The sequence below is a fragment of the Meriones unguiculatus genome, chromosome 11 (genome assembly GCF_030254825.1).
Source record: "Meriones unguiculatus strain TT.TT164.6M chromosome 11, Bangor_MerUng_6.1, whole genome shotgun sequence".
Classification (NCBI taxonomy): Eukaryota; Metazoa; Chordata; class Mammalia; order Rodentia; family Muridae; genus Meriones; species Meriones unguiculatus.
The window spans coordinates 73,320,549-73,338,079 of record NC_083359.1 but is presented as its reverse complement, the minus strand read 5'-3'; the positions used below and the strand labels follow the sequence as shown (position 1 = coordinate 73,338,079).

At 38.8% G+C, this 17,531-nt stretch overlaps 1 protein-coding gene across 9 annotated transcripts in view; it reads right to left on the bottom strand.

Moving 5' to 3' along the window:
- Nucleotides 1–17,531, bottom strand: part of Edem3 (ER degradation enhancing alpha-mannosidase like protein 3) — a 63,705-nt gene that overhangs the window by 43,407 nt on the left and 2,767 nt on the right. For all 9 annotated transcript variants that reach the window (XM_060364444.1, XM_060364446.1, XM_021640015.2 and 6 more), the window contains exons 2-6: nt 16,081–16,126; nt 7,601–7,701; nt 6,573–6,612; nt 2,491–2,603; nt 1,100–1,253 (exon numbers count right to left, since the gene is read on the bottom strand). In XM_060364444.1, the coding sequence (XP_060220427.1) occupies nt 1,100–1,253; nt 2,491–2,603; nt 6,573–6,612; nt 7,601–7,701; nt 16,081–16,126 (454 nt within the window). The remainder of the gene's footprint in view (nt 1–1,099; nt 1,254–2,490; nt 2,604–6,572; nt 6,613–7,600; nt 7,702–16,080; nt 16,127–17,531) is intronic.

Here is a 17,531-nt window from a genome sequence, read left to right as displayed (position 1 = left end):
TAAGCCTAACTTAACTCTTCCTCTCACGATACCTTGACCACGGTGTTTTGTCACAGCAATAGAAAAGTAACTAAGGACTGTGAGAGAACACTAGAAAGTCTACTGCCAAACTATAAAAACTCTGAATGTTAAGGGGCAGTCACTGGACCAGGGAAAATGTTAAAGTTTTGAAAGCAATTCAATAAAAAATGTTTTGGTCGTACTCTTTTCCCAAGTGTCCTGAATAATAAGCCAGAGAAAAGAATAAGCACATTAAGATACAGGAGTTTATGAATAAAATTAAACTGGCTTTGTTTTTGACTGCAAGGCTAGCTTTTAACAGCTGAGCCATCTCTCCAGGTCTCAAGTTGGCTTTAATAGCACAGCAGCAAAATGAAAGGAAAAGGTGACAGACCTTGGGTCTGACTTGGACAAATGGGAGAAAAACAGTGTTAATAAAGAATGAGAGTCCACTCCATCCTCAGTGGCTTCCTTCTCCTGTTTTAAATAGAAAATATTCTTGGAGGGCAAAACAATAGTGAAGCTCCCTCACCTACTCACCTGTTGGGTCTCAGGGCTCTAATACCAGCAAGAAGGAATCCCAGAGCAGCCAGCAACCCACACTGCAGCCTCCTTCCCTATCAGCCTGCCCCACAACACCCGGCAAGGCGTTGTACCTAGACACTCCCCTCCTGCTGGAGCCTCTTTCTTAGGATTTTACCACGCTGCCCACTGTGTGATGTTCACTCCTGAATCCCTGGATGCTTTCCTCTGTGGCAGGTCCACTTCCTCCTCACCCTCTCCTTGGAGAGTAACACCTTCCTACTCTCACAGCTTCCACATCATCTCAGCACCAACAACTCTGGCCCACATTGCAGTCTGGCTGTCTCCTCCTTCTGCAGCATGAACTAGCCTGACACACTGAGGCCAAGGAAAGCTTACAGGAATGTTTACATCGCTCAACTGTAACTCAGCTGCAATGTCAATATGAATTTGCTGTCAGCTTTGATGCATCTTCTTCGAGGCTCCCGCGGGTGAGGAACACCTCTGACCACAGGAGCGCATCCTGTTAACAGCGAATAAAGTGTAAGCCAAGTGGTGCGTGTTCGCAGTGACTCACCCTGGGATAAGGAAGGCCACTGGTAGTGTTGAAGGCCGGTAGGAGTTTGTAACCCAGCTGCTTTGCCATTTGGAGAAGTTCATCATTATACCACTGCATGTATTCACCTTTTTCCTTCAACATGATTGCCAGTGAGTGTCCACCCAAAAGGCCCCTAGGATCACAGAGACAAAACATTACCTGCAGTTTAATTAAAGATATTTACAAGCTACTATCTAAGAAGGTGAGAGCATTTGTTCCCAACAATTTGCAAATGTAAGACAGGCTACAGAATGATTTAATTCTTTTTTGCCAACTACTCATTTAGTGACAAACTATTATAATCACATAGCTAACATATTGAAACAAACAAACAGAAAACATTAGGGGCTGGTAAGAAGACTTAGTGAATAAAGGCACTTGCAAAAGACTACAGACTCAGAGTTGGAATCCCAAAACCCACTTACTACAAGTAGAGAACTTACTCCTTCCTACAAGTTTTCCTGTAGGCTCCTCCCTTGATACACACAACATATAAATGACTGCAAAAATATACACACTATTATAAAGAACTTGCACTCTCAAGTACCTTAAAATTTCTTAAACCAGAGTACATCCTAGATAGTAGTTTAACAAATGAGTAAATGTTTTTTAAATGAATTTAAAGTTTTAATTTTACCACCATGAAAATCTTTGACTCTTGATGTACCATTGAAAACTTAAAAACACCTTTTACCTCATTAAAAAGGCTAATAGTCTCTAAAAAGCTATCTTAGACTTCTTATATTCAATTGAAGAATAGCTTCGACAAGGAGATGGGACAGAAAATTACATTATAATCTCACAAGGGTATGTCTTATTGTCTGAGGAGCAAGCCTGTAAACTGAGTCTCACGTGGCTTCCCTGCAGAGGCTCCTGGCCAATGCTGGCCAACTGTGGAGACTCTTGGAAACCTCTGAAGGAACTAACAGAAAATGCATTCAACCTACATACACTTCCTTTTCACTCTTGGATCACCTGTGGTGTGAGTCTGTCTCTGAAGACTGTTGTGTCAGTTACAGCATAATACGGCCTCTTCACTATATCCCAAACTTTCTCTTTTCTTTTCTTTTCCTTCCTTCCTTCCTTCCTTCCTTCCTTCCTTCCTTCCTTCCTTCCTTTTCTCTTTTTGGAGGTGGGGCTCACTCTAGGCTGGGCTGGCATGGGACTTACTGTGTGGCCAGGCTGGTCCTAAACTTCTCACAGTCTTCCTGTCGCAGCCTCTAAGTGTCAGAATCACAAGTGTGAGCCACCATGCCTGGATTTCAATTTTTTTTAAATGTTATGTGAATGGTTGTTTTGGTGGCTGGTGAATGTCTGTCTATCACATGCATGCAGTGCCCTTGCAGTCCAGAAGAGGGTTGTGTACTTACCCAAGAACTCTGATGTTTGTTTCAAAGACTGACACAACTACATCATTATCTAAATTAACATCTCTTAAAACTTTTCTCACTGCATCTTCAAATTCCTTGGTTTTGTTTAATACCTAGTGGAAGAGAAGATGACATAACATTCTTTTCTACCAAGTCAACAGAACACTATACTCAGAATGAGATACTTGAATCAATGTTAGCATACCTTAAGAGTCAGAAAAATGAGGCATACAAACTATTATATACCCTTAAGTATATTATAAAAATGTGATGTCTGAAACTGAAAAGTAAGTGCGAACAGTGGGGAGTCTTTACACCCTGCTGTACTTTTGGGGCCTTAAACACCCATCAGAGGATTCAGACTGTTCAGAATGCAGGCTGGGCATCTCTAAGTCCCAAGTCTTGAATCCAAATGCTTCAAAATCTAAAATTTTTAGGTTTTGAATACCTTGTTGGCACCACTAAAAATGTTACAGATTTCAAATATTTTAGATTGTTGGGTTAGGAATGCCCAGCCTGTAAAGCTTATGACATGTTCCAAAATACAAACTTCTAGAATCAAGTGATTCAGATAAAGGGATCCTTTTTCATAGTTAGATGACAGGCAGGGATATGGAGACAGCTTTTCTAATGCTGGTTCTTCTTCTTCAGATACTCTTCATATCTGTACATGCGCATACACTGCCCATGACCTACAGTTAGAGCTATATAGGTATGCTCTGCAGGGATTTGGTTTCTAAGCCAGAGCAAAGTAAACAGCCATCCTGCTCATCAAGTACTACTGTCTTAGGAACTAAACTCTCTTGGGCTTGCTCAGTGGGTAAAGGCACCTGCTGCCAATCCTGATGCCCTGAATTTAATCCCTGAGACCCATATGAGAGGACAGGCCCAACCCCTGCAAGTGGTACCACACAGGGTGGTACACACACACAAAATACACAAATACACACACACACAAAATAAACAAACACATAGCTATGTAAAATAAGAAACTGCCTACTCCAAAGAAAGTACTGTCTTCACCCGGCTGAGCCTACACCGTCACTTGATGCCACCTATACCCAAAGGGCGCCCCACTGGCCAAGGAAGCAGTGTGACATTACAGTCAAGAACAGGTCTTAATCTAAGTTCTAGTTCTCACTTCAGTCACTTGTGAGTCAAGCCAAGCTACTTCCATATCTGAGCCTATTCCTTTCTCTGTGAAGGAAGGAGGCACTGCCCTATAGCACTGTTTTCTTAAATGAGATCATGTGTGCAAAGTATTTTAACCAGTGTCTGACATAAGTGCTGAACAACAAGTGTTTAATATCATTACTATTATAACCAAGCCAGTCTAGACTTGTGACTCAACTGAAACCTCAGAGAGTTTTTGGAATGAGCTCCATGAAAAGGGGTCACTGTCATTATAAAGGCTGCTCTGGATTTCCTATCTGAATTACGGACGTGATTAGTTGTTATGCATGATTAGTTGTTATGCAGATACTGGATGCAATAAAAGAAGTTTGCCTTTGATGGTTGAATCTTTTTGTTTAACAATACTTTGCAGTACTTTTTGAAATTTGATCTGATCCTCTTAAGCATTACAGATTCCCTATAAGCATGTGTCTAAAATTTCAAGGCAAAAAATTTAGGGCAAGCCTGAAATCAAAGACAATGGGAACCAAAGTCTGAGCTGACTAGTTTCTCTTCTCCCACTGGCCATCCTTTTTGTTACCTTGTTAATCTTCTCTACCATCTCCCTCCTAAGACTCAGCTACAGCCACACCTCCCTCCTGTGTATCCCAGGAGCTGCTTCTCTGCAAACACACACCACAGAAGTACCAACAACAAACTTACAAACAGAGCCAACTCTAACCATCTCATCATTTTATGTTTACTTATCTCCTAACAAGCCAAGAAGAGAGCCTACGCCTCACCTTTCCTGTTACTTTTAATGTTTCAGGAACTATTGCTTTTTCATAGCAATGTGAATTTAAAGGTGCAATGTTTTAGAGCCTGATTCTATGACAATAGGTCAAAACTAGTATTTTGAACAATTTAAATTTAAAAATCAATTTATGGCAAGAGAAACTGACTTTATGTTACAAACAAAAGTGGTTGTGTTCTGTACTCTAGTCACTGTAAGTGATATGCTGTTATTTTCAAGTCGCTAAATCATGGATTTAAAAAACAATAATTTAAAAGGCAAATTTAATTAGAAACCCTAGTATTTGTATTGATAAAAACATGCAAGATAATACCACCTCTAAATGCAGGAAAACCTATGAAAATACTCTACTTTTCTCTATTTCTGTTTAAACTCAAAAGAAAATCCTTAGGATAATGATTCAAAATTCAAAATGAATTTGTTCATTTCCGGTATGATGGTGATCTGCAGATGTTTTGTTTCTTCTCACTTGAGAAGACTGAAATTAAATATTTTATAAAGCATGTTTCATTTATTGCGTGTATATGCCTGACATGTATGCCACAGTGTATGTGTCCAGGTCAGAGGACAATCTGCGTAAGTCAGTCCTTTCCTTCCACCACGTGGTCCTGCTTGTCAGGCTGTTGGGCTTGTCAGAAGGTGGTAATCGCTCCTTCTGAGCCCTCTCACCAGCCCACAATAATTTGTATTTCTAACTAGATCCCAAATAATGCTGTTACTACTACTCCAGGCATCTTACTTTGAGAACTAATGACAAACTCTTCAAAGTCCAACCTGAAGACTATGATTCATAATAATTTGTGGCCATCCAATTAGAGAAGTTGACAGATTTCTAAATGCAGGAACATGCAGCCTAGAACCACCTTATCTCCTTCAGGTCTGAAAATATTGTATAAAGTGATAACGATAACTAAAGTCCATGGAAATAAGTTAAGAACTTGGAAATGAGGGGCATCTGCCATCTGAAGGAATGAAGCTAAGATGACAAACGAGGAAGGAATGCCAGTGCTCCTCTAGTGCTGTCTTGTCACTCACAGCTCCTGCTTCTCACCCTCTCCCCATCCCAGAGACGCCCTGTGCCTCACTCAGCTACGATTACACATCATGCCATTCCATCTCCTAGATAACAGCTGTGCCTTGCAGAGACTGTCGAGCTCCAGAGCACACACTTCCTGTCTGCTGGACAGTCTGTGCATCATCTCTCTCTTCCCCTGGGCCCACTCACTCAGAGGCACTAACAGCACCTTTTCAGAGTCCTTATAATGTAATTTGTACTTTTCACTCATCTTGGCTAAATGAGGTTGTCACTTTCAAACCTCCAGCCCAGCACAAAGGTCTCAACAGTCAGTTCCACCTCGGCTGTATTACAGAGAGAGGCAGTCCTGATGCTTCACCAGAGCAATCAAAGAGCAGGGACTTAGTGGGTATCTCTCTCTCTCACTCTCTCTCTGAATGCTACTATCACAGTGAGACTTCTGTCCCAAAATTAAGAACGTGCTGCAAGGAAAATGTAGAAACACTATCCAGGAGTAAAAACTTTCTGCTACTTGAAAGATGGTTTTATCTTGTTTTATTTAGTACAAATTCGCACTTGTAATAACTTACAGTACAAGATTAGCCCTTACAGAAAACCCTTAAACAAGCCCATTTCCACAATGTTCTAATGGTAAAAACGCTAGGCAGTACTTCAGAACCAGGGCATCTGGAACACAACCTTGCCCCTCTGCCACCACAGACAACTCTGAAGCTAATACTAATTGGCATGATCTCTATAACATAAGGGTTGGAAGGGAAAACACATTTTTGCTTGTGCGTAAGTTTCAGTATCGTGTGGCATACTGCCATGGAGCAAGAACAGTATCACGTTTTCCCAAAAGAACTTCTTTCAAAAGCTTCACACTCCTTACCCAAGGGCTGGGGAAACATGTGAACTAACTAAATTATTTGAATATCTCCATTCTTCTGCATGACTGTATTTGACAATAATTTAACATAACTCAGTAACACTCAAGCTTTATTAAGAAGCAAAAATTTGGACATTTTAAATTCTTATGGCTTCTATTCCATGCATAATATGCTGACTACATTTATAATACTTGAGTGTGGATATCATAAAACTTATAAAACAAATGATGCCAAGAAAAGTGGAACTTACCACAAGCGTATCCAAAGAATCGATCAGTGTTAGGGAAAACCTGAGAAATAAATGTAACAACATATATAACACTATATAAGCAGCTCTTCCATGTATCTACACTGCAATATGACCTATGCAATAACCAAACAATCTGAAACATCCTATGTATCACTGAAGATGCATAGAAATGCCGTTGGCTCCTTTTAGAATTAATAAAACATTAAAACTTAATGCTAGGGGCCCAATCCCAGCAGCACAAATAAATTAGTAACTATAAATCAAAACATGCCACATATATAAATACATATATATGTGTGTGTGTGTGTATATATGTATATATTTATATATATGTAGTGATATATATATATATACATGTAGTGATTTCTTATAATATGGTGGTGACTTCATATGTATTTTAAAGATTACATACTTTTTTTAAAGATTTATTTATTTATTATTTATACAGTATTCTACCTGTATTCTAGAAGAGGGCACCAGATCTCATTATAGATGATTGTGAGCCACCATTGCTGGGAATTGAACTCAGGCTCTCTGGAAAAGCAGTCAGTGCTCTTAACCTCTGAGCCATCCCTCCAGCCCCAGTTACATAGTTTTTAAAGTTTCATCCAATTTAATAAGCTAACTTTTCAAAAAATAAAAAAGCTAACTTTTCTCAGATATAAGAAATGTTATTTTTTTAGAATATGAAAGAATAAAAGACCTTAATATAATGTTTAAGGTAGGTTTTCCTTTACTTTCTTTTTCTAAGGGATTCTTTAAAATCTGGTCAACTGTGAGAGTAAGAGGGCTTGATAGGTGAAAAGTGTTTCAATCCCCACATGGTAAAAGAAGAAAACTAACTCTTGCAAATTGTTCTCTGACTTCCACATGCATACCATAGCACGTGTAAACATGCACACACAATAAACAAATAAATGCAAAAAGAATTTAAAGTTGGCAAAATCTCAGCAATGTGACTGAATTTTCTTTCCAAGTGGGACCCAGTTACTCTAAACCACCACGCTATGCCTTCTGCTCATACTCACTTTCCCAAGGCATCATCTACGTCACCCCGGCTTGGCTCCTGGCCTCTGACACGTCCTCGACAGGTTAAAGGCATGAGTTCATCAGCTGGGTAAGCATGTTCCTACAGAAAAATCTTAATAAGTTACTAAAGAAAGTGAGAGAAAGCATACATCATTTAGAGAATAGGACTAGTACTTAAAAGGTGGATTATCTATACAATTTGTAGACAATTCAAATTTTTAATTTAAAATGTAATGCATACTTGAAAAAAGATATTAAAATTTCTTTTAAAAATTGTTACTCTGGCTGGGCAGTGGTGGTGCACGCTTTTAAGTCACAAGCATTCAAGAGGCAGAAGCAAACAGATTTCTGTGAGTTCAAGGCCAGCTTAGCCTACAGAGAAAGTTCCAGGAAAGCCAAGGCTACACAATAAAACACTGTCTTGAAAAACATAAACCAAACAACAACAACAACAAAATCTGAAAATCTGATTTCCCTCCTTGAATCTCACTCTCTACAGATTATCACCATTAAAACCAGGCTCTGGCCTTTAAAATCATGTCTTAAGAAGTCAAATATACGTACATGTATCATTTATAACATTTCTTTTCAAAACAGGGTCTCACTAGATAGCCCAGGTTGGCCTGTTACCGGCAATTCTCCTGCCTTGACCTTCTGAAAACTGGGATTACAAGTACATACTGCCATGGCCAGATAAGAGCTGGGACTTCAACACCACCTACAGCACTTTAGTGGAGCTTCCTGAATGCAGCCCTTTCTCCTAGTAGGTTCTCATACAACTATGTACATGCATTGTTTGGTGTGCAAGCCCTCAGTCATATATCACAGTAAGTAAGCACTCTACCAGTGATTGGCCTCATCCAGAAAGTGTCTTTATAAACAGGCACTTATGCCATCTATACTCAGTGGACTCACTTATTTTATGGTTTATTCAAAACACAAGGTACCTCTGTGGTAGGCTGAGTGTGAATGGCCCCCACAGGCTCATATATTTGAACATTTGATCCCCAGTTTCAGAAACTGTTTGGGAAAGATTAGGAGGTGTGGCCTTTTTGGAGAAAGAACGTTGGAGGAGTAGGATTTGTGTTTCAAAAGCCCACATCAGGCTCAGTCTGTCTATCTCTCTCTGCCCATTACTTCCAGAGAAGATGCGAGCTCTCAGCTGCTGCTCAAGCACCACACTTCCTGCCAGGATAATAGACTCACCCTCTGAACCTGTAAGCAAGCCCCCAATTAAATGCTTCCTTTTACAAGATGCCTTGGCCATGGTGTTTCACCACAGCAATATAACAGTAATTAGAATAACATCTCCATCATGTTTGAATGTCTTAAAAATACTTTAATAACAAAGTGAAGCCATAACTCCTATTTATTAAGTTCTTATTTTCTACCTCTATTCTATACATGAAAACAGTTTCTGAAGGATATTAATTGTCTTCATTTCACAGGGGAAACTAGGACCCAGAAACATCACGTAAGCCTAGGTTAGCAGCTGATGTGATAAATCCAGAGTTCGAAGCCTGGTCACCTGAGGAGTTGACACCCTCACCATGACTAGCTCCTCACAAGATTACACAATGTGGATACATTTACTTATTCCCGTATGGATAAACATGAAGAGTGAGCTAACAAATGTCTGTGGACATGCTACCTTTCATACATGTATCATTTCTGTGGATCGCTTAAAAATAGATATGAGTCAAGGGGCTATTGAATTTTTGATAGTTACCACCAAGTACAGTATTAATTTACTATTTACTTCACTCTTAGCATGAAATGACTACTGCTTTATATTTTGCCAGTATCCAGGGTTTTAAATAAAATGCCCAAATTCCAGTACGAATAAGGATACACATCTTCTTAAATTAGCCACTCTGAAGAAATGCCTGTTTATACCATTTATTTTTCTAAAGGCTAATTCTGTTGCCAAAAGAGATTCAATAACGTGGTTTGTTATATACAATTAAGTATCTTTTATCCTTTCTTTGTTTAGTTTTAAATTTTTATTTGTAGTGTTTTCACTACAAGCTCTCAGGCTGTAGGTAAATCTATTCATTTCTCCTTTCATGATTTCTGTGTTTCAGGAATGCTGTACCAGGCTACTCTGGGTCCTAGAAATATTACTCATATACACACACATACAAATATGTCCACATATATACACGGACTACAATTACGTGTTTTCTTCATCTGGAATTCACTTTGTTCCTAATGTTTAAAAATATTTGTTCCCCCACATGTCAATCTTCTAAAGTCTACATTTTAAAGAATTCATTCTTTCTTTATTATATGAAATACTGGCCAAATTAGTGATGTAACTTAAGAAACTGGTTATGACATAAGGGCTAAAGATGTCACAAGAGAAAGTAATCCTGCAAAGGAAATCCTAGACATATTTCATGACACTAAGAGAGCAAAGTATCAAATGCCTGATGCTCATCCAGAATTAGAAAAGAACGAGACTCCCCACGCCCGCCCAGGAAGATGCTTGTCCTGTGTCTTAGGAGAGCAAGCACTGCTGAACCCCCCAGGAAACGCTTCACACAAACGGCAGAGGCCATTTTTTAACAGTTTAAATATTAAAAATACTTAATATCAGGTTCCTACTTTTCTCCTTCATCCATAACCACTGGAGAATTTTGAGAAAGGCCATGTGTTTGGTGTTCCTGCTCTCTATTTTTCTTCTGCTACACACTATGCATTTGGAGTCCAGGTCACTGAGTTATATGAGAGGCATACAGGGGCTCAGACACACAAGTGCAAATATTTCTGCTGAACTTTAAGAACTAAGAACCGTACGGGAAATTGAGTAATAAAACAAGTCACACACAGCACACACATCAGACTACTGGAAATTTTCCACAGAAATACCCAGCAAGTGCAAAATGATGGCAGAACTGTCTTCAAGTTTCTAAAGGAAAGAAAACATGTCTGTTGTAAGCACTGCAACAGGTGTCCTCCAAGTAAGGGAGGAGACAACCTACCAGAGAAATAGAATACCTATGACACGTTCAGACCCAGGAAACTTCCTGAGGAAATGAGGCGACCAAGAGGAAAATCAAAATCGAAACTGAGGAATGAAATCAAAACTCAGGAAAAAGGAATAGAAGAATGACGGGGGTCAACTCCCCTTGAGAGGGTTCTAACCCTGACCACGGCAGCAATGGTTCTCAGAGCCCATTGCAAATATTATGACCCTTCAAAGCTCTCTGTCAAAAGTCTCAATTTCAGGAGATGGAACAGCAGTTAAAGGCACTTGCTGTTTGTCCTGGTAAGTTTGTCAACATAACACAAGCTAGAGCCATTTGCTATGGGGGATTCTCAACTGAGAAAATGTCTCCGTAAGATTTGCTTTTAGGCAAGTCTTGTTCATTTTCTTATTATTGGTATACGTGAGCCCAGCTCACTACAGATGCTTTCACCCATGGGCAGGTGGTCCTGGGTGGTATCAGAAAGCAGGCTGAGCAAGCCATGGGAGAGCAAGACAGTAAGCAGCACCCCTCTGTGCCCTGTGTCATTTCTACCCCAGTTCCTGCCCTGACTTCCCCAATGACATGCTGTTAGGATGAAATCATTCCTTTCCTCCACACTGCTTTTGGTGGTGGTGTGTTATCACAGCAGGAGAACCAGACTAAATGACTGCTTTTCCAAAGGACCAGGTCCAGTTCTGACATCCAGAAGGTGGCTCACCTCCACCTTTAACCCCACTCTCAGGGACTGGACACGCTCTTCTGGCCTCCATGGACACTGCATGCACATGGTGCACTTAGACACATGTGGGAAATACATTTATACACATAAGAATAAATAAACCTTTTTTTAAATTCTCAGTTTTTCCATACACTTGAGTGCGTGGTTGCAGTCACCAACACTGTTTGCATTTCTTTTTAGAAAACTGAATGTTCCATAATGATTCATCCTGAGATGATTCCAGGCAACAAATATTTTGACATAATTAGAATCCATATATAGTCACCACATTCTGAATTTTATACTATATTAACAATTTTTTAAGAATACATATTTCAGCATAAATTTCTAAATATTTTTATGTGTCAATCTCAGTATAACTGATTCTCCAGAGTACCTATAATTTTATTGCTTTGCTATGCATTTAATACATGTAAGTTATTAAAGCAAAAAAGTTTAAAGTTGCTTTAATATTTTGAAAGTTATTTTGTAAAAAGACAAAATTTTAATTTTATGGTAAACAGGTCCTTACTATTTTAGAAACCTCATACTGCTATTTTTAGAGTTCTATAAAACAAAAACATAAATGCTTTTATCTGAAATTAAATGTAAATCTAGATTCCAAATTAAATATGAAAATTCAAGCCCTGAACCTACAGAGAAAATAAAAATATCCATAACAAATACAAAGCAGAATAATCAAAGTAACTTTGAGCTAAGGTGTAAAAAATACTTCATAATTTTCGTTTCAAGATTAAAGATAGAAATAAAACCATGGCCTTCCTTCAGGTTAACCACAAAGCACACTCCAGGGAGTTTGCATAAGGCCCGAGCAAGGCACACATGGCAACAAACAGCTGCAGCAGGCTTCAGATGGCCCAACTGTGTGAAGCACAGCAATGTCTCCTCTTCATGTGTTGCCAGAAAAAGAGAAACAATCATGTTAACCCAACCAAGAGTCATGAAAACATTTAGTAATTAGTTATAACTCAGAAATGAAACTCTGGTGATAAAAAAAATAAAAAAAAGAGAGTCTTGCAAAAACTACGTAGAGAAAGTACCTGACTAAAAGCAAAGGAGGAGGGGGAGCTAAAATACAAGCTAGTAGATTCTCCATACTAGACTCCCAATTTACTAGGGGCTTTGACATAAAAAAACTCCGCTACAGAGTCAAGTCAAAATGCCAGCCTAAAGACTTTTTAGTAACACTTATTATATATATTTGGTAAAGGGAAGACATTTCATCCTACTAAAAATAACAACTAAAACCATAATCATTATTGAGCCTAAGTAGGTAGAACAATATTCATAAAGACTTAATATTAAGAATCGGTTCTCAGCAGGCCACGGTGATGCACGCCTTTAATCCTAGCACTTGGAAGGCAAGTGGATCTCTGTGAGTTCAAGGCCAGCAAGCAAGTTCCAGGACAATCACTGGTGCTGCACAGAGAAATCCTGTCTTGAAAAAAAATAGAGGAAAAGGAAGGAAGGAAGGAAGGAAGGAAGGAAGGAAGGAAGGAAGGAAGGGAAAGAAAGAAAGAAAGAAAGAAAGAAAGAAAGAAAGAAAGAAAGAAAGAGAAAAACAGAAAAAAGAAATTCTCTCCAAATTGTTCTGTTGGTTCAACATAACCCCAAAGAGAAGCTGGTTATTGTTTGCATAGAAACTGGCAAGATGGTCTTGAATTTTACATAGACATGCAAAAGATAGCCAAAAACAATCCTGGAAAAGAAAAACAAAGCTGGCACACTCGCACTGCCGAGCTGAGAGTGCATCACAAGGGTACAGAGATATATATACTAATGTGACATTGGTCTGAAGGAGCTACAAACAAAACTCAAAGCCTAGAGAGCCCATCTACCTACCACCTACCCTCACACCCACCCACGCACTCAGTCAAACCATTCCTTTGTACACAGGCGTCAGAGCAATTGTGCAGGATCTGGCCATTCATTACAACAATGGTGTTATAATAACTATTCATACATGAAAAAAAGTAAGCCAACCCTTATGTCATCATATGCAAATATTAACTCAAAATGAGTCATAAGTCTAAGTGAATAAACTAAAGTTATAAAAACATTAGAAGCAGAAAAAAAAGAAAAGAAGTTTTGTGATCTTGGACTAGGAAACTATAAAAACATGAAAATTTTTAAATAAAACATTAAATCAGATTTGATAACATTTTAAATTATTTCTACCTCAACCATCACTGCTGGAAAAATTGAAATTAAAGTACAAACTAACATTTAAAAATCCATAAAATATGACAGAGGTCTCACATCTAGGATATAAAATAATTTTCACAACCTAGCAATAACAGGACAAAGGATTGAGCTTAAAATTAAAATAAAAAAAACTTGTAACAGATGATTCTTCAAAAAAGATACACGAATATAAACTAAATGCACTAAATGCATGGGAAGATTTTCAACAGCATTAGTCACCAGGAAAAATGAAATTAAAGTCAGCGAAACACTACCACGCGCCCACTAGAGGAGCTAAAATTAGGGACTCGACAATAGCAGTCTTTGAGAGGATGTGTAGTAACTGCGCATGCCCTGCTGGTGGGAAACGCAAAACGGGAAGTCTGGCAGGTTGTTCCAGCGCAAACCCCCTTACCAGATGACCTAGTGCCCTTTCTAAGACGCTCTGCTTCTAGGTGATGAGCATGTGATGAAGAAAAATCCAGTGCGGAGCTTCATGGAAAAGATGCTCCAAACCAGCAGCTCCCAACCTTCCTAACGCTGCGACCTTCATACAGTCCCTTATACTGTGGGGACCCCTCAAACCACAAAATCGTTTTTGTTGCTATTTCATAACTGCAATTTTGCTACTGTTGTGAATCGCAGTGTAAATATGTGAAATGCAGGATAGCTCATGTGTGACCCCTATAAAAAGGTCATTTAACCACCAAAGGGGTCATGACCCACAGGTTGAGAACCAGGGTTCTAGAGACAAATGCCACAGAACTGTTTTTCTAAAAATGACTAAAATGGTAAATAATGTGTTGTGCACAAATAATGTGTTGTAAAATAAATTTTCGAAATGGGAGATGGACATAGATCTGGAAATCCAATGCAACTACATTTTAAAATGGCTCTTGGAGCTTCATACTAAAAACTAATCGGCTGGGTGTGATGATGCGCATTTCACACAGATGAGAAGGCGGGCTCTGAGATCAGGTTAACCTTCCGTTCTTAGCCAGGCTGCTAGGTGGCACACTCTCCTCAGGACATTCTCTTCAGGCCCCAAGTCCACGCTCCTAACTACTCTCCACTGCCCATCTTTCAAAAATGCCATTTTCTTCCCCTGCGCCAACAAGAGTCAAGCAGCTGCTGCGGTTGTAGAACAGACTGAGAGCAACACTGCAAACCGCTGGTGAGAAATGAGGACAAGCCCTGTACATTATTAAAGCCTAACACAGAGCAGTCACTTTCCACTTAACTACAGCCAATTCAAGGAAGTCTGTAGATCCTGAACTCCTCCATAACGTTCCATTCTAAAAGAAGTTTAAGTCTTTTCTTTAAAAGAAAAAGACTTAATAAAAGTTTAAAAGGCAAGATATATCAAAATAATCAAATGCAAAAATTTGATTTCATTTTCACAAGAATTCAGTTTTGTTTTTTAAAAAGTATTTAAATAGGTACTTAGGTGTCCAAGTACCATGCTAGGCACAAGACATACAAAAGTTGACTGCATTACAAATAAAAAATAAAGAAGGGTCTCCGTGTTAAAAAAAAAAAAAAAATCTTATGGTCTACAATAATTCTCTGCAATTATCCCCATCTTTCAAGACCTGACTCAAAGGAGTTAACAGGTCAGTCTAGGATCTAAGTGAATAAAAACACAGAACTGCCACCCAACCCTAAAACCTACATACCTGAAACTCCTCTCACATCAACCCTATATGTAGTTACTTTTAGCAAAGTTACCCAGCTGGGTCACATTAGTAATTGGGTCAGAAAATCTTGTGAGGGCTGCCCTTGGTACCCACTCTGTCACAAGCCCACTGAGTACCTAACTGATACAACTTTCTGCAGTTTACCTAAAACGGGTGGAATATTAACAGTACCATAGTTTATAAGGAGAGGGAAAGTTTTGCATAATCTCCTGGCATATTTTAAATGTAAAAATAAGGAAATGAGAAGAAATCCTCAGCACAACTTGATTAAATTCTTTACAAAATTATAGAAATTTTATGCAAAACTTTCTTTTGAACTCTTAAACTTTGTTGGCTGTTTTATCTACCTTTCTGTGTTCCACATCCCTAGAATTTCTCATCGTGAACAGTGGAAGCTGCTTCTTCCACTGTTACATCTTACAGCAGCTCTAAAACACTCTGAAACACTGGCTCAGGAGAAGCCAAAGTGCATTCAATTCAGAGTCCACTCATTCATAACATCTGGACAGATGCTGGGTGATACTATCTCCTATTCAATGGTTTGCTTCATGGATTTGTAAAGTAATGTAGTTATTCCTAAACAATATCCCTTAAAGCCAGAGACAATGTCTTCTTCCTGTTTACCTATGCCCATTATCAACCGCTGCCAGCACCTAAGTAAACTGCTTAAGTACAAACTTTCATGATCTGGTTTCAATTTCTTACCTATTCAATGAATTGATTCCCTGAGAATAACCACCAGGAATGCTCTGCTAGCTTACATTTGTCCTGCTTTTTAAAAGCTTTCTTTAAACATATACATTAGTTATTCAGGTTTCAAAATTTCCCAGCTAACTGTGTACAGTCAGTGCCTATAAATGGGATGCACAGGGGAGCTTCATACTTACCATATAGTTGCCATAAGCATGATCAAACATTTCCAGGACTTGATTTCTAATTGTGAAAAAACAGAGAAGGAGAAAAGTTATATATATTCCATCTACTGTACTTGAGAAACATAACTCTCCTCCATAAGAGCATACCAATAAAGAAATAAAACAAGCTAGGGTACCACAGTGTGGGTAAAGAAGCCCCTACTACCACACCGCAGAGCTGGGCCAGACCTTTACTCCTCCTAGTCCTAGCAATGTATATAAGACTTCTGGTTGGTTTGTTTCTAAAAAAAAAAAGTACTGAATGATCCAGGTCATGATGGCAGAGAAGGAAAGCTGGTCTTGAAAAGAACACTACAGCTATTAACATATATTCTCGGACTGGGATGTTTCCAGACAATCCTCAAAGCAACAATTATTAGCACCATTTATTGCTTATTCTATATAGTCTGCTAAGGGTAGTGGAATGTGTATACTAATATGAAATAAAAATATTTTCTCAAGCCTCTGCCTTTCCCATTAAACAGAGTAAAAACCATTAATGCCTAGTTTAGTATATACGATGTTTGTCTTGTTTCCAAAAGATACACTTTCTGATGTACTCTGTTCTCTTAAAAACACTCTCAAAAAATAAAATTCACTGCAAAAATAAAAACTCAAAGGGAGACTTCTAACTTTCAGGAGGCTGGGACTGCAAGATCACCGTACCCAAACCAGATTCATTAATCAAACCCCACAAGGTCTCAGAAACTAAGGAATGACTCTCACAATAAAGCATTCTCATGACCAGGGCTAGAGCGCTCCTACAAAAGCTAATGTGAGAGCCAGACAGGGCCAAATCCAATAATTAGCAAAGAAAAATAGCAAGCAAAGTCTTTTACTAACTCTTCTCTTCCCAAAGTTCCAGTTACTAAAATCAGGAATAGAAAGAGTAGAAAGAAAATAGCTGGCTATCTTTACTTTCCTTCCTATTATACTATATTGTCATTTTCAGAACAATACATGATGAAATACCGATAGTAATGAAGCTAACAGGCAGAGAAGAGCTCATCCTCAGACCCTGGCTGTAATGGCCAGCTAGGTCAAGTCCATTTCATTTTGTGACCTAAATAAGTCCTGGCAACTTTTTTATAACTACTTTCAAATGCCTAGCCATTAAGAACAAGACCTTGCCTAACAAGGTGGTCGACTGGGGAAAGGCACAAGCAAAGAGTCTGGCAAGCTCCCACGTGGTGGAAGGAAATAACTGATTTCTGCATGCTGTTCTGTGATTCCACGTGCCATGGCACACTTGCACACACACACATGTAATTAAAAAGAAAAAACTCCCTACTACTGTGTTAAAATACTGTACCTTTACACAGTCGCAGAGAATTTCAGAAAGTTAAGGGATATCTTACAGAATCCCTCATCTTGCAAATCTTGCAAGATCTCTCAGACAGCAGCAAAGTCAAGGCCCCACAAAC